The 20,803-nt window shown below is 45.9% G+C and overlaps 1 protein-coding gene and 1 long non-coding RNA gene across 5 annotated transcripts; one reads left to right on the top strand and one right to left on the bottom strand.

Moving 5' to 3' along the window:
• Positions 1-307: 307 nt before the first annotated feature.
• Positions 308-18,211, bottom strand: LOC128083715 (uncharacterized). Of its 4 annotated transcripts, none has more exons than XR_008208166.1 (6): positions 18,117-18,211; positions 15,227-16,256; positions 14,817-14,956; positions 8,841-14,322; positions 2,405-2,494; positions 308-1,474 (listed from the first exon to the last, which is right to left on the bottom strand). It is a non-coding gene; the product is annotated as an uncharacterized LOC128083715 (long non-coding RNA). The 4 variants fall into 4 exon arrangements; XR_008208165.1 differs by having other exon boundaries at positions 308-2,494; positions 8,841-13,123; positions 13,782-14,322; XR_008208167.1 differs by having other exon boundaries at positions 308-2,494; positions 8,841-13,888; positions 14,216-14,322.
• Positions 18,212-18,429: 218 nt separating this feature from the next.
• Positions 18,430-20,510, top strand: ID2 (inhibitor of DNA binding 2). Its single transcript, XM_052686605.1, has 3 exons — positions 18,430-18,862; positions 18,954-19,018; positions 19,625-20,510. The coding sequence occupies exons 1-2, from the start codon at positions 18,515-18,517 to the stop codon at positions 19,008-19,010; spliced, it is 405 nt and encodes a 134-aa protein (XP_052542565.1). The 5' UTR covers positions 18,430-18,514; the 3' UTR covers positions 19,011-19,018; positions 19,625-20,510.
• Positions 20,511-20,803: the final 293 nt, after the last annotated feature.

Below are 20,803 nucleotides of genomic sequence, written 5' to 3'. Positions count from 1 at the left end.
CCAATATTTGCAAAGAGATTGTTTATCTATTATCCAGGTGTTACGCATCTCCCCCCTTGCTTGTTCCTATAGGCTACTATTAGGAACAATGCAATCATGCTAGAAACTCTTTTAACTCAGTATACAAACATTGTCCTCAGCGAACAGCTCATACAAAGTATTTACAAAGTTACTACACCTATTATCTTGAGATTGCAGTGGAGCATCCCCGTCTGCCACAAAGCTATAAACCCTCAAAGATGTTGTTTGCACATGGCAATGCTGATGAAGGGAAAAGACTTGTTTGTTTGGAATGGGACGCTGGCACCGCATCTGCATGGTGTTCATTCCTCGGTCAGAGCAGCTCAGCAGTTCTTGCATGCAGCTGCTCTAATGCAGAGTGAGGAGGAACTAAAGGTGACATTGGCTCTTCAGCCAACCGGACTCATACTTGCCGGCAGAAAGCAGGACTACAGCTCTCCTGGCATTCCCGTACCTAATAGTGCTTTCACTGCAATTAGAGCATTACTTAGGGCTGTTTGATTCAGTGACGCTACATGACACGGGAAAATATTCCCTTTCTCCTCTCCTCAAAAAGTGAGAGCCGCCTTGCTCTTCAGTCAACCACACTTACCAGATTTGTATTGAATGAAAACAAACGGAAAGATAATTCTGTTTGGAATCAGACCCACAGAAATTTATAAAGGAATCGGACACCTTGCTCAGGGAATCACAGATTGGCTGAAACTGAGTCTGCTGTCAGCCTGCCTCCCACATCTACTCAGCTATTTGGTCAGCAAGTTACTCAGTTAATTCCAGTTTTACTAATGAGCTGGGAGAAAAATCTCCAACACGAATGACAGCTCTATTAGTCCCTCAGAACAGGACACAAGCTACCAGACACAGAGGCTGCAACATTTCCTAGCTACCAGTGTCTGGAGGTTTGAGGCACAGAAGTACTGAGGAGCTGACATTCTCTGCTACCAGTGAAAAAGCAAGGAAAGATACTGCAGGGTTCTCAGTCCTGAAAATTTTCCTGAGTATAAAAACTCCACCTATGGAATGTAAGACAACATATGAATTGCGTATAAATGTAGGACTGCAAAATAAAAGCATTTATTTTTCATCAGCTTAGCTCAAAGAAAGTCCAATTCTGCTCTGATAAAACCAATAGAAACCCTGCCTGTGACTTTCAAGGGGCAGACACATCATTTCTCTCTCCCATCAAAGAGCCTCTGACTTTTCATCTCCCTTGCTTTTAGTCCAGCATTCAGTGACAGTCACTTAATGATTCTTAGCAATCAGCAGTAAGAATAATGCATTTCTGCATTTCTGGGCTTTCTTTCACTTGCTTTAATCCTTCTTGCCTATTGCTGGTTGCTACTTACTGGGGTGCTTTTTTTTTTCATTTATAGGTAAGTGTTTTCAGGTTCTCTTCATTTGCTCCACTGCACAGTTGCTGTCCTTGCCACTTCTTCACATTCTTGCTTTCCACCTTAAGTTCCTGTTCAGGTACACTTCAGCTACATCATTGTTTCCATTCAAACTACTACCTGCAGCTTTCATTTGCACTGATCAACTCCTACCTAATATTTGCTGCCTCTATGTTCAATCCATCATAAGCCAAAGAAAGCACACTTTTTTTCTCTTAGTTGACCAGTCCTTGAAAAGATTGCAGAAGATTGCAGATATACTGTACACTTAAAATCAACCAATAAATCAATAAATTCAACTTAATGACAAGCCATACCTCCCAAACTTAATAAATAAGTAAGCATTTTGACTCGTTACTTCAGTGTTTATCTTCAAGGTATCTTTTTTGGCCCTCCATAAGAGAACAAGCAGTTCAGATAAGCATTACCACACAGAACAAGAACACATCCGTAAAACAAGGTCCTCATTAAGAGTAAATTTCAGTGTCCAGATTCCCTGCCAATATGCCAACAAAACCAAGATGAAGGACTGGCAGGAACTTCAGGCCTCCTGTATACATTCTTTTGTAATTTCTTTAAAGATGAGGTAGGAGAAAATATGCTCAGCTGTTTTTTAAAACTCTTTAAAAAGAAGGAAAGTTTGCTTTGAAGTTCACAAGCTTGGTAATATTTTAGCTTGTGGTTGTTACATTGAACTGCTTCTTAAGTGCAGCAGGAACAATCTGTTGCACTATTAATTTAAGAGATGTATATATCTGCACTGCTAATGATGCTGTCATTAATAGAAGAGGGAGTGCTTCCTTTATAAGACCTTATCCTTCAATGTTCAGGAGGGCTTGTAGCCAGATAGGGTACCTAGCTTCTGCTTTCTCTTCTTTCCAGTTTGTTTACATACATCTTTTACAGCTTGCTTAACTCTATATCAGCATAGAAATCTCAGCTGCCCTACAACTGATCGGCTCACAGTCAGAGGTGTGTCAACAAAAGGATACTTGAGTTCATTGCCATTTAGCTACTTAGCCACCTTAACTGCAACCACAACAGAGACTTGTGCCTGGGCTCCTTAGAAGAGATGGCAAGCTCTGAAGAAGAAAACAGAGAAAATGTTCCAAATCAGCAGAATGTCTGAAAACCACTGGGGTATCACACAGCACGGGAGTGAATGTGCGCTTGGGTGTGCTATCTTCTGTCTGCAGACCAATATAATGGATCTCCAGTTCAATTCAGCATTTTTTTCCTGCATTGGTAGCACAAGCCATTCCAGAAATAACAAACACATGACATCTAGAGTACAATTTATCCCCTTGAATACGAGAAATAATACTAGCGTGTATCTGTAGGTGTCAATTTGTGAATTAGTGGTGAAAGGCTACAAAGCCATCCAAATAAGCCAGAGGCAGCCATGCACGTTAAGGCATTGGTTGGACATTCCCTGAGACTCTCTGAGAGGACCGATTATATGTCTGATGACTACAATCACTGTCATTTGGGAGGTAATTAGGTATCCAAAACACCTAATGCAGGCTGGTAAGAATGGCACACCATCTATGGACTTCTTGACCAACAGGGAGCAGCAGCTGAAGGCCAGATGCAAGACTGGAACACCTCAGATAGTGCTGGACTTCTGTATGTTGGCAACTAAATCTAAAACTTATAAACCTCTGTACACTGTTGTCTTAATCTGTAAGGTGAATTCTACCCTTACTTATAGTAAAGCTGCAAGCAAACATATGATTCTAGGGGGCACCTTTTAAAATAAATTTTGTGGGACACAGTAGACCTCTGAGAGACAGCAGAAGAGCCACCATATAGCTTTTGTGAGTTCCAATGTACAATTAACCTTTACAGTTGCTTTATATTTTCATTGTTTTAGAAAGAAATGGCCTAGAAAAAACTTCTTAAGAGAAACCTGGAAAGCCTAAATACTTTGAGAAGCACAAAAACATACAGGGTCATCACATCTGCATGAAGTTCCACAGGAACTCCAAAAGCATTGCTGCTGAACAAATAATTCTGGAAAAATCCACTGGAGTCATTTGAACTTTGAGAGACACCACAATATTGACTGACAGAGATATGTTGTGATAGCATTGCAGGAGGTATTCCTGCAGAAGATCTTATGGGTGCTTAATGGGAGTAAAAAGGTGCATTCTGAAAAACAAGACAAAAGCTGCAAACAAAATTTGTTGGGCTGTAAAGCCTACAACTCTGCCAGAAATATTCTGAAGCAAAGGCAGACTTGGAACTGCATGTTTTGGGCAGCAAGTTGCTGCTGAAAAACCTCAAACTGTGCAGTAGTGACAGACCGGGCAGATTTCCTTCTAGCTACAATGATACCTCAACTGGGTTTCAGTAAAAGAGATTTCCAGTTCTGTTTCTCACTAGAATTGCTACTTCATAACTAAGGCTAATCCTGCCTAAGGTAAGTAAATTGATGTTTACTTACCTTACTGCCTTTCTGCATTCTGCACTGTCCACATCTGGCATTGCATTTTGTGTTTATTCTAGCCAATATATATTTACTCATCATCTGTGGGTTTTTTTTAGCCATGGTTGAGATGGCAATTTCATTTTAAGCCTACACGTGCATTGATGGATACATTACCTGTTTTCACATGCTTGTTCTCAGGCCAGCATTTATTTTTTCCCTCAAAGCTGAAGAAAATTTTTAGCCTTTTTGAGACCTCTCAAATTTAGATATGAAAATGTAGCATTATTGTCAAAATGCTTTTTGATATAAAGGGTTGGGCTTTTTTGTCCTACCACTTTAAAGCAGCTCTGAAATTACACACATAAGTATTTCTTCAGATATTACCAGAAACCAGGCACAAGATAGTTTAGGAAAGGTGAAGGAACACCACCACTCCTAACTGTGTATGCACTCCAATGGGAGGGGAAAGTGTGAGACTGTGAGAATATTTAATACATCACATTTGCATACAAATAATTACAGAGCACTCAAATGAGTCACGAAAATACACATCATTTCTAAAAATGGGTGCCTATGTTAATGCAGTGGTAAGGTTGAGATTGCAATTGAAGATAAGAAAAAATACTCACCGTTCTGGACCATTCTTCCCACATAGTACAACAGCCTCTGAACTATGTAATATTTGTTCAATTCAGATCTTGCCAGCATTAATCTATATAAAGCTTTGATATATTCTTTTCTTGGAAGGATATTCATGGTGCAATTCAACATAATTTTTTGTTGCATTAATAGCAAAGCTCATTATATGTATATCACTTTCTATTCTGCAGCCACCATGTCTGCTGACTTTCTTATCCTGCCTTCCAGAGACAGCATTTGAAAACAGCACTGTACAACACCTTCATGTTTTATCAGAAGTAGGGCACAGTGCTAACCCACTGATTACACAAGGCACTGCAGAGTCAAGGCCCTTCTCAAAGATTCACCTCCTTCCTACCTGCCGGAACCATTAAGGCAGTATGCTGCTCCCTTACAAGCAGGCAGTCAGCCCCAAACCAGCATTTACAGCAGGTAATGGTGTGAGCTGAAGGATTTGGAGAGCTGTAGCTGGACAGGATTTCTGGAAGTGAAAAAATCAAACAAAGAGATGGTTTAGGGAAGACTGGGGCCGAGGAATAGGCAGGATCTGTATTTACGAAAAACATCCAGCAAAGGAGTGATAATGATATCTATGTGTCATAAATAAATCCTGTGTCTGGGTAAAAACAAAGACTAGGGCTTGAATGGTCTTGGATGCTCAGGAAAGTAGGGCAAGTGCCAGAGAGCTAGGCTTTGTGTAGAGAGCACAGAAAGGAGCCACCATTTCTTTTGGAAGAAAGCTCAAGTGCGTGCCTGCACAGATGCGTTAAGCAGTATCAGAAGACAATTTAAAATGATTTAGGATATTAGGGTATAGCCTTCTGCTGCTTTAAGGACAAAAAGAATAAGAATTAAATTTACAAACTGAGTGCCACTGTTTTTCAGGAACCAGCTTGGAGAGTTCAGCCTCCTTTATAATAATTTATAAAAGCTAAGGTAATGTAAGGATTTTTCTCTCTCTGCAACAGCCAAACTACTCAGAGCTTCCTCACATTGACAACCATGCTCCCATACCAGTAATCACGCACATCTACCTCTGCCACGGGTAACACTTTCATTACTCTATGAGAAGACATCACGTGAGGACTACAGGAACTAAGTACTGACTGACTTTTGCATCTGTCATCCCTGCAAGCTGCTTGACTTTAAAACAACGACAACAACAAAAAGCAAACAAAAAAGCAAAACTGGCAAGGTAACAGCTTGTGTTTGTTCTGTCATACCCCACTCCAAGACCCCTGACGCATGGAGAGACAGACTGCAGGTCAGGTTCTGCTCTGCCCTGTTCTCTCTGTACTCATTTACACCTGTACAAACTGAGTGGAAAACATGCAAAGTGGTACCATTTTGTTTTGATAGTGTTTTACCCTCACTTCACAGGGGTGAGAATGAATAGACAGGGTGCAAGGCAGCGGAGAACCGGGGATTCTGTATATTAAAAAACAGCGCAGACAGCCACAGAAAGTGTCAAACACCATACAAAAGGACTGCTCATGCATTCATGCTCAGCATCTGTGCTCTGGACAGTATAAACAGAAGTCAGTATCCTTGTGCTATGTGGAGATTATAGGGTTTTGTTTATATATTGTAAAAATCGGCAGACATGCAAGGCCAAATGTTGCAGGGTGCTTTGCAAACACCGATCTCAGTCGTTCACAGCATTTCAGAATCCTCCCGAGCGTGCACTTAGGAATTCCCTTATTGTTGGTAGATGGTGAATGCTATTGTCAGATGACTGCTTCTGGCTCTCTGCCACGTGATGCTGAAGCCTACAGTTTTAATTAAAAACCCTAAAACAATTTGAGGAATTGCCTGTCTGAAGCTCTGATTAGCTAAGATGCCCGCCCCTTCCAAACACAGTTAGGTGAGTAAGAGCAAATGGGAAGGAAGTCTTTTTGTCACTCCGTAAAGGGTTAAGATCAGTGGCTGTATATGCAAGAAAGCCAGTCCCCAAAAAATGACCTTTGCTGGTTGGAGCCAAGACCTGTTAACATATTCTGAAAGGGTGGGTGCTGACAGATCCCTTGGTGAGGCCAGAGCCACATTCACAGATGTACAGAAGTCAAGGAGAACAAAAAGAATATGGTGACTAAAAGCAAACCGGAGGAGTTGTGACTCAAGGAGAAAGAAGGTAACAACTAGTGGGCTGAGAGCTGTTCTTATCTGTGTCAGCTTCCAAAGAGAGTTGGCCATTACTAAAAAGGCATTACGGATTTGTCCTCCCTGGCAGGAAAGGGGTTGATATGAAAACCACAGCAGAAATAACATCACCATGTTTTCACATTGGCTGGCTAGAAAACAATTTAACTTGCACTCTGGCCATTATCAGCAGTGCCCCACAGGCATCAGGGTCGAAGTGCATCTCACAGAGTGATTTGAAGAAGAGCAGATGGAGAGAATTTTCCAGATTTTGTTCCATATGTGAGGGTTAGGATACAGGAAAGCATGAAGATATCTAGGTGGGAAAAGGACAGCAAAGTCCAGCAGTGCAAGCAGAGCAAAGGTAATGTTCAGCAGTGCACTAAGTTAATAGAGCTGGACAAAACAGACAAAGAGTGAAACGAGCAAGGTTCTTTCTCATCCCAAGTACGGGAGCAGAGCCAATAAGGGATGCAACATGCAAGTGCAGCAGATGCAGGTTTTCTTCTTATTCAACTATACGATTTGTGTGTTGAGTGCATTTGCTGTTGTTTGGAGAAAAATCCCATACATCCTATATTTTGTGCCAGTCTCCCTTGTACTACAAGCATGCCTGAGAGCTATTATGTACAACCGCCACCAGTTAAGCAGTTAAAGCTGGGTTCTGACAGTTTCCCAAGCTGCTTCTGAACCTCTTTGGCAAATAAATTCATCTTTGCCTGCTAAACTAGGACTTTTAAAATAATTTAGCTCTCTAGTACATAAAATAAAGTTATTATCTTGTTCTTTACAGTCCGAGGGCAGAATCAGTATAGAACATGCTATGATTCCATGAACGTGAGCAGGCTGGCTACATGCAAGTGGAAGGTGCTAGATAAAGTTCACTTACCACCCCAGAGCAGTGAAAAAAATTCCCTTTCTACTCTCACAGACAACTGTTCTCCCAGCCAAATCCCAGCTGTATACTTCATATACATCCACAAACGCACCTGAAGCTGAATTCAAATCTATGAGGCTGATGGGGAAAGTCCTCCTGGGTTTTACTGTCTCTGCATCAGGTCCCATGTGTGTAAAACATCAAGATCACTGAGTCTCCACCAAAGGAGTATCTACAGCCTGTTTCATGTCATTCCCACAGCCACCCCTGTGCAACCACATGGGCAGCCTGCTCATCCTATAGAAGAATGTACATTTGCAGCTTATACACACGTGCTTGACTCTCCACAATAGTGGAAAAGAGAGCAATTGGTATACTGCACATTGCTCCCTCAGCCAATTTGAAAGGTGTGTTTCTGTTCTCTCTGTTCTGTGTACAAAGCAGAGAATCATCATCTCAAATGGAAACGCCTTTACCAGGTTTAAAATAGGAACATCTGCCTTACAGGGAAAAAAAAAAAAAAAATAGACAGCAAAAAAATTACCTAAATCTTTCCCATGACATTTGTTTCCCTTGATAGAATCTATACAAACGCTATCAGAAACAGAGCAGCAGCTCACATAAAAATAGACAAAAAAAAAAAAAAAAAAATTGAAGCAGAACATAGCTACAATGTACTAAACAATTTCTGCAAACACAGTCAAATCCAGCAACTATTCAGAAGTTTTATAGCAGATATGACTTCAAAGTGATGCCAGTTATAATGGAAAGATCCTGTACCCCAAATTGCACTGAACGGATCCAGATAGGAAGAATGATTTTCTCACCTTGTGGCACTTGTTAGTACTTCAGAGGTCTTACTGACATGGTTCAGAAGAATCATAGAATCACAGAATCATAGAATGTCCTGGATTGAAAAGGACCCCAATGATCATCCAGTTTCAAACCCCCTGCTATGTGCAGGGTCAGCAACCACCAGACCAGGCTGCCCAGAGCCACATCCAGTCTGGCCTCGAATTACTTCAGGGATGGGGCATCCACAACCTCCTTGGGCAACATTTTCCAGTGTGCCACCGCTCTCAGTTTGAAAAACTTCCTCCTAATATCTAACCTGAACCTCCCCTGTCTCAGAAACCCAAGAATATTCTGAACATTTTTTGAGAAAATTCTCAGAGAAGTGACCTGATGTTTAAAAGGTCCGCTGATGACCAACACTTCATATCCTGTTTTTCCCTGGTTCACACCACAACTGGTAATTCCCAACATTTCAGATACATGCCCCAAACTACCAGCTCTGGAGTCTCTTCCAGAGACTTCCACTTATGTGATGGTTAATACAAACCTCGTGGCATCAATCTTGAGTTTGTGTCCCAGAAGTCATGAGATTTATCTAGCTCGGGTGAAAAGCAGCATACGTTGTTCTACCTATAAGTGGGCACAGACATGCAAGAAATGTCTTCAGAAGCATTCACTTTCTGAGTACCGTTCCTTATTTTAGTTCTTAAATTTCAAATGAAAATTAAAAAAAAAAAGAAGAAGAAGAAGAAGAAGAAGAAGAAGACGAAAGAAATGGTTAGGGATATGAATCTTGAATTTTCTACCCCTCCTGTTCCCCTTTAATCTTTAGACCTCCTCATTCAGGCTCCAAGTCCTCACTCAGCCGTGACTGGTATCTTCCCTGGTCCTCCAGCCCCATCCAAACAAGTGTTATCTTTCTTCTCTCACTCTCTGCTGGCTTCAATTGATTCTTGATGGTCACCTCACCAGCTCTGCACCACCTGTGAGCTCCTACTTGCAAACCAGGAGCTAAAATCAATCTGCAGTCTCTGAAAAGCTTACTGGAAATTGGGACGTCACTTATTACAATAAGCATCGGTCAATCCATGAATCATTTACTAGAATATACTCTGTCCCCTCAAAAGGGGCATTCACTTTTCAAGGAAAAAATGATAATCTGTTAACTTTAAGACAATGGTTATTTGTGAAGCAGCTGACGAGAAAACATACTGGTTAATAACTCCAGTTCTGGCTGCCAAGCTTGTGATAGCTTGGACCTGTTACTTCATAGTGCTTGGCATTTTCATTACACTTTAGATCTTTAAGAACAACTCCCACCGACTTCCCATGTGCTAAGCAGTCTCCTGACCAAATTCTTCTTGAAGTGACTTGTCCATCACTGTCATCTCACAAAAACACCATTGTGGCAGACGCATGGATTGAATTAATTCCTCCACAGCAGAATTCAGCAGTTTTATGGGCGTACCTTGCCTCTTTTACTATTCTTTGCATATGCTTCTTACAGTAACCGAGGCAAGGCTTTCACTTCAGTCTCTCTCAACTACATAGGTCACATCTGTTCAGCAAATGAACAAGCAGTTCCATAATAAAAGATTACCACATCCAGCAACAGGCTGAAATATGCCTCAGAAATGCAAAAAGCTCACAACTATGAGCATCTAGCCTAGAGGTTACACACTGTGTTCTGTAAATCTCCAGTACTCCACAAGACCATAACAAGAACATGCTCTTGGTGAAAGTGCATTAATCACTGTTCATTTTCTCTGTGTTTCAAGTATTTTAACTAAAATGGGTCAACTCCCACAGCCAAACATAAAGAAAAACAGAATTTTCAGTTGTCTAGAAAGTCTGAGAACCAACCCTGGCACAGCCCATCTGTACGGTTCAGTCAGGAAATACTGGCGGATAGTTGGAACAGATGATCTTGGAGGTCTTTTCCAAAGTTGGTGATTTTGTGATTGGCTATATTATGTCAACATGATCTTACCTAGGCTTCAGCATAGTTTTTGATACTGTCTCCCACAGTATTCTCCTGGAGAAGCCGGCAGCCCACGGCCAGTGAGGCTACAGTGAGGTGAGGTACACGCTTCGCTGGGTAAAGAACAGGCTGGAAGGCTGGGCCACAGATCATGAGTAATGCTCCCCAGGGGTCGGTGCTGGGGCCTGTCCTGTTTGGTATCTTCCTTGATGTCTTGGATGAGTGGATTGAGTGCACCCTCAGTAAGTCTGCAGGTGACACCAAGCTGGGAGGAAGTGCTGATCTGCCCGAGGGGAGGAAGGCCCTACAGAGGGATCCAGCCCAGGCTGGACCACTGGGCTGAGGTCAGTGGGATGAAGTTCAACAAGACCAAGTGCTGGGTCCTGCGCTTTGGTCGCAACAACCCCAGGTAGCGCTGCAGGCTTGGGACAAAGGTACTACAAGACTGAGCAGAAGAAACGGACCTGGGAGTGATGTCGACACTCGGCTGAACATGAGCCAGCAGTGTGCCCAGGCAGCCAATGCCATCCTGGCTTGTATAAGAAACAGTGCTGCCAGAAGGAGCAGGGAAGTGATCTTCTTCCCATACTCAGCTCTGCTGAGGCCACACCTCAAGTACTGTGTACAGTTTTGGGTCCCTGGCTGCAACAAAGACATCAAAGCCCTGGAGCGTGTCCAAAGAAGGGCAACAAGAACTGTGAGGGGTCTGGAGAGGCTAATGAGGAGTGGGTTGGGTAAGGGGGCTGTGTAGTCTGGAGGAAAGGAGACTCGGGGGAGACCTTAAAGCGCTCTACAACTGTCTGAAAGGAGGCTGTGGCAATGTGAGGGTTGGCCTCTACTCCTGCACAACGAGCAGTAGGATGAGAGGGGATGGCATCAAGTTGGGAGATTCAGGTTGGACATTAGGAAAAATTTCTTCTCCAAAGGATTGGTCAGGCACTGGATGGGGCTCTCAACCAGGGAGGTGGTTGAGTCACCATCCCTGGAGGTGTTCAAGAAACGTTTAGATGTGCTGGGGAACGTGGTTTAGTGGGAAATATTAGTGGTAGGTGGATGGTGGGACTGGATGATCTTGGAGGTCTTTTTCAATGGCGGTGATTCTGTGATTCTATGATTCTGTGATTAGAGTGACAGTCACTGCAAAAGCAATGATTTTATCGGTGGTCAGTAAACAGAGTCTTGAGAGAAAGGATTAGTTATAGGTATCTACCAGATGTATGCTTTACATCAAGTGAGATCAATCTCACCTCCAGAATCAATAGACCTGTAGGGCTGTGAAAGAGAACAAAGAGCACAAAAGCTCAGAAGTTATGCTACTGGGCTGAAAAGAAAGCACAGTGATACAGCAGGAAATTAAGAAATTAAAAAAAAAAATCCAAATTCTGATACAGATCCAAACAAGAATAACTGAGATCCTCAGCGAGGCATAAATCAGCTGTTCTGTTCTGGCCCAAAATACTCTCAAAAGTTTGCATATCCTTCTAATGTTGTCAGACCTCTTGTCTCTGCTAGAAACAATAGCTTGAGGCCTTAAGTAATTTAATTTTGAGCCGATTCCCAATTATTTTTCTGTTGCCAAATTTAAACATCTTGCATACACACATAATTTCAGTATTTTGATAAGAAAAGAAAAAAGTTGCTCAAGCTTGTGTCTCGCAGTACTTGAAGGCACTCAGGACTACACAGTGACTGACATGAACAATGTGGTGGAATCCTCTCCAGCTATGTTTGCAGCTAAACACCCGTCAGAACATACGACTTTCATTTTGCCAAGCTGGACACTATTGCCTCTGCAATCTAAACTTTGAAAATGGCTGGACATAACCTTTAGATGGCCTCTGACAAATATTAAATCATAAAAACACACAGCTTGCCTTTTTCTGCATTCATCCTTTTGCACAGGCTGTACGTGCACCAAACTGAAGAGCAGCACAAAAAAGCACGCAGTTGAAATCTGATAAAAAAGTTGGGCGACCTTTTGCTGATCTCTGATGAAACAATGAGGTACATGCTGGGGAGTTATCCTGTTACACACCTCAGCACCAATCCACGTCATGAAAAATGAAAAACTATAGTTTTTTGAAACTGAAAATTACATACTTGCCTCTTCAGGGATAGGATTAAAGGTAGCATTTTTAAGGGCACCCAATCTTCAGTTTTAGAAGTCAGAGACAGATTTTTCTGGATGAAAGTGCCTAAAATGCAACATAAGCTTAGTGGTACTTTCCAGAGTACCCGATCTCCATTGATTTAAATAAGCAGCCTTTCAGTTTTTTGAAAGTCCTAGTTGAAGACTCTATCTTCCTATATTTTAATGCATATTTTTATGAAACTGGCAGCTCTCAAATTAAAATGGTACAGTCTCTCCAGCCACTCAGACCATCCACAAAATAAGTTTGCACAATGTCATTTAATAGTTCCACATTCCATTTTCAGACAGCCCAGCAAGTGCAAAGGAGGAGCACGCGTGCTCATGAGGAGTTTACAGGGCTCAGACAAAGATAAACATCATCCAAGGTCAATTCACCTCAGCTATCAGTCTCCAGATTGCGAGGGGAGGGAATCGCCATTGTACAAAGACAGAACTAAAATGACTAACTTTGTTACAAGCCCAACTTCTACAGGCCAAAAGCAGGTATGATGAATGAGAAAAATTAGTCATCTACGGTAGAATTCATCTCACGTGGCACCCGTAAATTGGGCTTCTGCTCAGAACTGGTTGTCTAACTTCTGTTGAGAATTGATGGAGAGAGACAACACCCAGCAAGGAGATTTGTTCCATCCAGAGCAGTGTTGAACAGGCACAGAATGAATCATTCTGTGCAGGTGTCTCTTGTTCTCTCTTCTCACTGACTGAGGAGAGACAAGAACAGCAAACTTCTAAGTAAATAAGATAAGGTGAGATGAACCTCACCCTCAAGAACGGGTGAGTCTGCCAGGCCAGGCCTGGCATTCAAGCTTCTTGCTATCCAGGAGATGCCTTTGCCCCAGAGCTACAGTGACAGGCTCCCTCTTGTTTGTAATCCCTCTGGCCCTTTGAAATTTGCATCCTTTTCTTTACAGCGGCAAGCTTCAACAGGATGGGTGGGTATCCTCCACCTCAGCCTTATCTTCGGTCGTTGGGGGTGCTTTGCAAGCAGGAGGGAGTTCGTAACACCTCTCTAATGAGGAGAGTATTCACTCTCTCACTTCCAGGGCAAGTGCTCTCACGAGAAAAACAATTTACAAAAGCGAAGCAGTTCTTTTCCTTCTCTCCCCCTTAAACTTTCCAGCAGCTACAGCTGCTGTGCTTTGTGCTAAGCTCCACGCTGTCAATGTGCATTTAAGCATGATCTGAGCACACCTCCTGGACCAGGATTCTCAAGAGACTTAGACACGTACCTATTTTGTGATTCCCAGATGGGTTAATGCAGCAGACAGTGGCTAAGAAAGTCAGCTTAACCTAGATAACACTGATTCTGGGTCCACAGAGAAGCAAAGTTTTTACAGCCTAAGAAACTTCAGAACTCATGTGGTTCAGTGGGACTTCAGAGGGTGCATTTGGGACTCGCTGCACACATTTGGTTGAGTTGCATTTCCAGTATCCAAACCTGAGCGGAATGAGCCTTCCCAGACTGTAAAATATTTCGCTGTATGCATTAGCTAAAAAGCACTGTGGATGTTGTCCTAACAGAACCAACAACAGTAGCTTCAGTAAACCACTGAATCAGTACTGCTTACTCCATATTACAGAGCTTTTCATCCTGTAGGTGCAGTGCTGTAAAGGAAGGCAGGATAATAGATTCACCAACAGTTGCAGCGCAGCCTTCATTCCTCCCCTGTGTTCATGAAACATTATTACTACTGAGTAACAACAAATGCACAGTGTTCTATACAGAAGCATCTATCCTCATAATTATCCTAAGATTTAAGTTGTAAGGCAGTGGGGGTGGGTACCCGACCTGGAACAGGTATTAAAGTCTTCACTGACCAACGCAGTTTCCAATCCTTCCTTTATCCAGTGAAACGGAGCCAAGCATTTTGTGACCTTATTCACACAGGTGTGCACCTGAAAACCAAAGTCAGGCCAAACCGAGAGGCTGAGGGAGCTGGAGCAGCCAGGCAGCTAACAAAAGCACAAGGCCATCTTTAAAGCTTGGTTTGTTCCTCAGTGCAGGTGAGGTGCTGTCAGTAACCTCAGGACCCTCTCCTTTCCATCCCAAGAGAATCTTGCAGAGAACTGTGGAGGGGTGTAAAATTTGCAACATTTACTAATTTAAATATTAATTTAAAAGTATCATTAGGCATGCCAGCGTAAGTGAAGACCATCTCCTACATAAGAAGGGAATTGTTTGATCCTCACTTTTAGCACAATCACAGAACTTACAGAGCAACCCAACTGGTTTGCTACAAGCATTCCTAGAGACACTTAACTACAACACAGACATGAAGTTAGTGGGGATTATCCCGTAGTTAGAGATTAAAAAAAAAAAAAGTTGCTTTGGGGTAAATAGGCAAGAGTTAATAGTCAGATTTAACACACCTTCCACCAGTAACACTTACTGTGCCAGAGAGCTGTTGCTTTCAAATGGATTTCATGGCAACATTCTTCCAGTAGCATCAGCTCAGCAATAGCCCTTTGCAGGTGGAGTTTACACAGAAATGCCTTGGGGGCACTGGTCCTGCTACAGAGATGAGAAACCCTACATGACAGAAGAAACATCAGAACTGAAGTGTCTGAACTTGGACTTCATGACTGCAAAACAACACTGTTCCTTTTCACAGGGTGGTGCTAGAAAATACGGTTTGAGTAAAAAGGCATTCCTGCAGAGCTGGGAGTGTGACCATAAAGCAATAAGCACGTCAAAGCTCAGTCAGAGCAGAGACCCATCCATCCTATAGCCCAGTGTTAGTGGCCCAAAATATAGATGTCAAGGAAGAAATGGCCAAACACGCATGTTTCAGAACAATACCTTGCAAGCCTCCAAGCTTGGGAATACAACAGCAACAGATGAGGAATGTGCAGAAGTACAGATGAAGGCAAACATTGCCATACAAAAGCAATGTTATCCAGAAGTATAGTGGGGGGAGGGAAAAGAGGTCTTGCTGGAGCAGATCCATGGCATCTGCAAAGAAGGCACAGAAGAGAATGGAGTTTGGAAAAGGGACCCAGCAAAGGTGTGACCGTGTTCTGGGGGTTGCCGAGCCCTGCTGTAGCAAAGCAGGATTTGGGGAAGCAGTGGTACTAGTGAGAATTAGGGATGCAGGATCTACAAGAGGAGGCTCGGGGGGCAGGGGAACACACCCATGGACAAAGGAGCATTTCAGAAGCAAGGATGAAAGGGACAGCCATCCTTGGGACACGGCAGGAAGTTCAGAATGGAAGCAATGAGCACCATCTGGCCAATTGAGGTTCCAGGCAGTGGTGATGGGGAGCAGGATGCTGCCAACGAGATCCCAGGGGCTCTGCACTCCGGCAGAGCATCCAGAAGTAACGTCGGGAGCAAGGAGAGGTCTCCACTGCTGCTCCCCAGGGCTGCCACACGGACGGGGCCCCACAGTCACTGGCAGCACTCGCACAAGATGGGCACGTGGCAGGGGCTGCTTCCTTGCGCCAAGGCTGGGACAGGGCAGTGAGGAAGGCCTGCTGCCTGCGTGGTGCTGGAGAAGGGGAAAAGCAGAATTCAAAAAAATAATACTCCCTTCCCCCGAGGCAGCTGCAGAGCGCAATGAAACCCCCTTTTAGGCACAATCAGCCCCGAGCATCTGGGCAAGGATGAGGTGGGTGCAAAGTGCACGGGGAGGAAATGTGTCAGCTGCAGCATCTGAGAGCAGCGGAGCAAACTCAGACGGGAAATGAGCTTGCAAAGTGCACCCAACAAGATGATCGCGGGGATAAGTTGCTTCTATGGAAACTGCAGCCCGACGAACCAAAAAGCAGCGCGATGGCAAAGTTTTAGCAGGAGCCGGCTCACGCCTGGTTCCTGCTCCACTCTCCACCCCCTGAAAAAAAAAAAAAAAAAAAAAAAAGAGAGAGAGAGAAAAGAGCTGCACAATGTGTTTCTTGTTATGCACAAAAAAAAAGAAAAAAAAAAAAAAAAAAAAAAAAGGGGGACACAGGTTTTTTCCTGTATGGGCTACATCATATTAAGCTGTAAGTTTAGTTCTGGACAAACAATCTCTTGTTGCATCTCTGGGATGGAGGTTAATGAATTCCCACAGATGATGTTGGCCAAACAGTGGTCGGCTTGTGACTTGATTTCCAGCGTCGTGATGTGAGGGGATCAGTATAGAAAAGCACTTTGAAGGGAAGAGGCTGCCTACAGCAGGATTGTTTCTACAAGCTAATTGTGCTGAGTGCAGCTGCACAAAGCTGGATCAACAGTCAGAGAGGCGGCGCAGACTTCCTGACGCCAGCCCCGCAGAGCTCCCACCAACAGCCTGGCAATTCCAGATTGTTTTCCAGACCTTATCTCTCCCCCAAGTTTTTTTTCTTCTTTTTTTTTTTTTTTTTTTTTTTTGTTCTCTTTCGCCTTTTTTTTTTTTTTTTTTTTTTTTTTTTGTCTTTAAATTTGTGACCGGAACAAAAGTAACAGGAAAATCCTTTGTGAAAGTAGAAAACTCTGTTACAGACCGGTGCGTTTCGCAGAAGTTGTAACTAAATATTTTTTTCCCGCTCCGAAGGGAAAGAAAAAAAAAAAAAAAGCAACACAAAATAAAAGCCCACCGAACTCCTCAAACTCCGTCCCCGGGCTGAATGTGGGACGCGATGCACGGACACACCGCGCCGGGGCGGCGGTGCCAACGCGCTGGGAACGGGCCAATTATCACAGATTGGTTTCTTTTCTTTTTTTTGAAGTCAAGTTTGATGGCTCACACACGAGGCAGTTACACCACTGACATTCTGACTTGAGGCTTTAGAGACGTGCGCTGCGGGCACGGCGCGCGGGAGCCGGCAGCGGGGGGTGATGGCAGAGCCCGTTTCTCCCTTTGGCCGTCAGGCGGTCCGTGAGCGCTTCTCCACGTTTTAATCTTTTTTTTTTTTTTTTTTTTTTTTCCTCGGGACCCCCCACCCCCTCCTCCTCAGCCCCCTCCCGGCATGGCGGGGCGTCCGGCGGCCCCCGCTGCAGGTGCGCCCGGGAGGGGGAAGCGGGGCCGGGCCGCCGCCTGCCGCCGCCGCGGGCGCAGCCCCGGTCGCCATGGCAGCCGCCTGAGCGGCGCCGCCGGGCCCGGGCGGCGCGGGCGGGGGGGGCGGCGGCGAGGGGCTGATGTCACGGGGCTGGCGCCGCGCAGTCCGGGCCGGCCCCGGGCGCGGGGCGGTGGGGCGGGGCAGGGCGCGGCGCCCGGGGCGGGAAGGGGGAGCCCCGGGGGCCGGCCGAGCACCCCCGCGCCGGCGCCGGGGCCCCCCGCGGCCGGACGGCCGAGCGGCACCTCCGGCAAGGAGTCCCGGCGAGCGGCGGGAGGCGAAGTTCGCCACCAGACGCGCGCGCGCGGACGCGGCCCGGGGAGCCGCCCCCGGGGAGCCGCGGCCGAGAGACAAGCAGCGGACAGAGCGCGCGCTGCTCCCCGCAGCTCTGCTGCCCGGCCGCGGCCCGGCACGCAGCGTCCCTCCGGTGCGCGGCGTCATGGGGCGGCAGCGGCCGCCGGGGCTTGCCGTTACTTGCCTCGCGAACGCTCTCCGACGGCACACGGCCGCCTTTTCCCCGACCCCTAGCCCGGCACCGCGGTGCACCGCGGAACCGTTCCCACGTGTGATGCGCGGACCCTCCGTGCTACACCTGCGCGCGAGCGCTCCGCTAAGCCGAGCCTCCCCGCGGCACCGCCTAACGGGGGACGGGATAAGCGCGGAACGCCACAGCGGACCTAAAGTCGAACGCCTCGCCGATGGCAGCCGCTCGCTCGCTCAGCGCGGCCCTGCCTTTCTTCGCAGCGCCGCCGCCGGGCCCCGCGCCGCTCTCGCGCCGTTCCCCGCCGCGCACTATTTACTCCCTCAGCTGAGCGGAGCCGCCCCGCCCCCCGCCGCCATTGGCCCGGCACGCGGAAGCCCGCGCGCCCCCTCCGCGCCAGTGAGCGCGGCCCGCGGCTGACGGACGGGCGGGCGGCGGCCAATGGCGGCGCGCACGGGCCGGGCGCGGCGGCGGCGGTTATAAAGGGGCCGCGCGGCCCCGCACTTCAGTGCGAGCTCCGGCGGCGCCGAGAGTGGAACGTCAGGCAGCGCGCTCCGCAGGCTCCGTGCGCTCTCCCCGCGCCCGCCTTTCAGCATGAAAGCTTTCAGCCCCGTGAGGTCCGTGCGGAAGAACGGTCTTTCGGAACACAACCTGGGCATCTCCCGCAGCAAGACCCCGGTGGACGACCCCATGAGCCTCCTGTACAACATGAACGACTGCTACTCCAAGCTGAAGGAGCTGGTGCCCAGCATCCCGCAGAACAAGAAGGTCAGCAAGATGGAAATCCTGCAGCACGTTATCGACTACATCCTGGACCTGCAGATCGCGTTGGACTCGCACCCGTCCATCGTCAGCCTCCACCACCAGCGGCCGGGGCAGAACGCCGCCTCCCGGACCCCGCTGACCACGCTCAACACAGACATCAGCATCCTCTCCTTACAGGTAGGCACCGCTCCCGGTCGCGGCCCCAGCCCTGCCCTGCCCTCCTTTGGCCGCCCTCACGCCGCCCGCTCTGTCCGCTCTCTCCCCGCAGGCAGCCGAGTTTCCCTCAGAACTAATGGCAAGTGACAGCAAAGCGCTCTGTGGCTGAATCGCACGGTGAGTACAGCCCGTCTCGTTTGTCTTGTAAACTCGAGAGCGCTTCCACTTAAAGAGAGGGGGGGGAGAGAAGCCGTATTTGAAGTTGATTGCCGCTCGCAGAAAGCAGTCCTAAAAGTTGGTGCGGAGATGCTTTGTCAATAGTAAAACAAGCGAGGCAACCCGCGAGCGGTTCCAGCACGGTGCGCCCCTGGCGCTGCCCGGCCCCCCGGCTGCCAAGCGGGGAATCCTGGCAGCGTTCCTTCCCTCCTGTGATGTGGGATTGTCTGCGCTATCGGTTCAATAAGAGACTGCTTTTAATCAAGTAATTGCTCCAAGAGGCAGACTGGCGCCTCTGAGCGTTGCGTTGCAGAGATCCGGCCAGAGATTGGGCTGAGAATCCTCCTCCTGTCCTTTCCCTGGAGTGTGTGTTATTTTAATGTTCGATCTGCGCTCCCGAGAGCGAGTGTGTGAGCATGTATGTGTTGCATCTGGACGCCAGGGTTTGCCCAATCTCTGAGTGTTTGGTTAAATGTTCAAACTGCGGCTTCCTCCCTGGCGCCAGTCTGTCCGGATCACTGCCCTGTTAGCGTGCTCCTAAATACGCCTCTTTTCAATCTCTTGCAGGTGTTCCACTGAGGAGGTTTTTCTTTTCTTTTCTTTTTCTTCTTTTTTTTTTTTTTTTTCTTTTTTTTTTCTTTTTTTTTTTTTTTGCACAAGAATACGTCTACAGGATCTTCTTTTTTTTCTTCTTCTTCTTGAGGTGCTGAATTTTTCAGCTGCATCTGGAGGGGAGAAATCCACGCTAACTAAACTAAAAGGACCTTTAAACATGAATAAAGAAGAAAACAAATCAAGATCGATCTTTATCCCCCACCCCATTCTTCAAGTTGGACTGAACCTAGTTATTTATGAAGAGACTCTTAAATACCCTTTCCCTAGTTGGAAGGCTTCCTTTATATACTATTCCCAACATGGGGAGCGAAACAAAATCACGCGCGGAGATGCCCATTTTAAAGCAGACTTTGCCTTTTTTTCCAAAGGTGGAGCGTGAGTACCAGAAGGATCCGGTGTTCAGTTTTTTAGGAGAGTCTGGGGTCAGAAATTGCCTTTCTGACCCAAACCTAGGACTGAATGCTGTGTATATATTTATATATAAATATATATATATGAGTGAACCCTTGTGAACTCTTTAATTAGAGTTTTCTTGTATAGTGGCAGAAACTGACGTTTCTGCAAAAAGTGTAATGATGTACTTAATCATGCTAAACTTTTTATAAAAGTTTAGTTGTAAACTTAACCCCTTTTTATACAAAATAAATCAAGTGTGTTTATTGAACTGATTGCTGGCTTTCTTCTTTGGGGACCAACTGTTTGCTGGCTCTGATTTGTGCTGTTTGTGGCTTTTGTTTTTTTTTTTCTCTTAAATACTTAAGCATTCTGTTACAATTTACTGAGCAAGTTCAAATGTGTAGAGAATATAAAGAATAAAATGACCTGAAGTGAATAATAATTCTTGTAACTTGGAAAGTGTTATTTGAGTGTATATTCCAAATTTATGCCTGTAACCAGTGTGGAAGGAACCCGAGAAGCAATGGATGGCCGAGGGGATGCTACTGCCCAAGTGCTGGGGAATGTACACAAAAGCAGTTAACCCCGAGCCGTGCCCATGGAGTGTGACTTCCCTCCCACCCCACGGCTGATTCTGATGTCCCAGATCTGTTGATTTGCGTTCAGAATAGTGGCTCCGAATTAGGGGTTGTGGGTGGTTATTATTCCTGCAACTGTTAAATTTCTCTCTGAAGG

This window comes from Tympanuchus pallidicinctus, unplaced genomic scaffold, assembly GCF_026119805.1.
Source record: "Tympanuchus pallidicinctus isolate F22 unplaced genomic scaffold, pur_lepc_1.0 scaffold1, whole genome shotgun sequence".
NCBI classification, from domain to species: domain Eukaryota; kingdom Metazoa; phylum Chordata; class Aves; order Galliformes; family Phasianidae; genus Tympanuchus; species Tympanuchus pallidicinctus.
This window is presented reverse-complemented; position numbering and strand designations above follow the sequence as displayed.

What these genes read in the sequence shown, in the direction of transcription:
- ID2 (XM_052686605.1), top strand. Translation starts at nt 18,515, where the DNA reads ATGAAAGCTTTCAGCCCCGTGAGGTCCGTGCGGAAGAACGGTCTTTCG. An exon ending in TCAGCATCCTCTCCTTACAG is followed by an intron (nt 18,863 to 18,953) that starts GTAGGCACCGCT and finishes CTCTCCCCGCAG; the next exon opens with GCAGCCGAGTTTCCCTCAGA.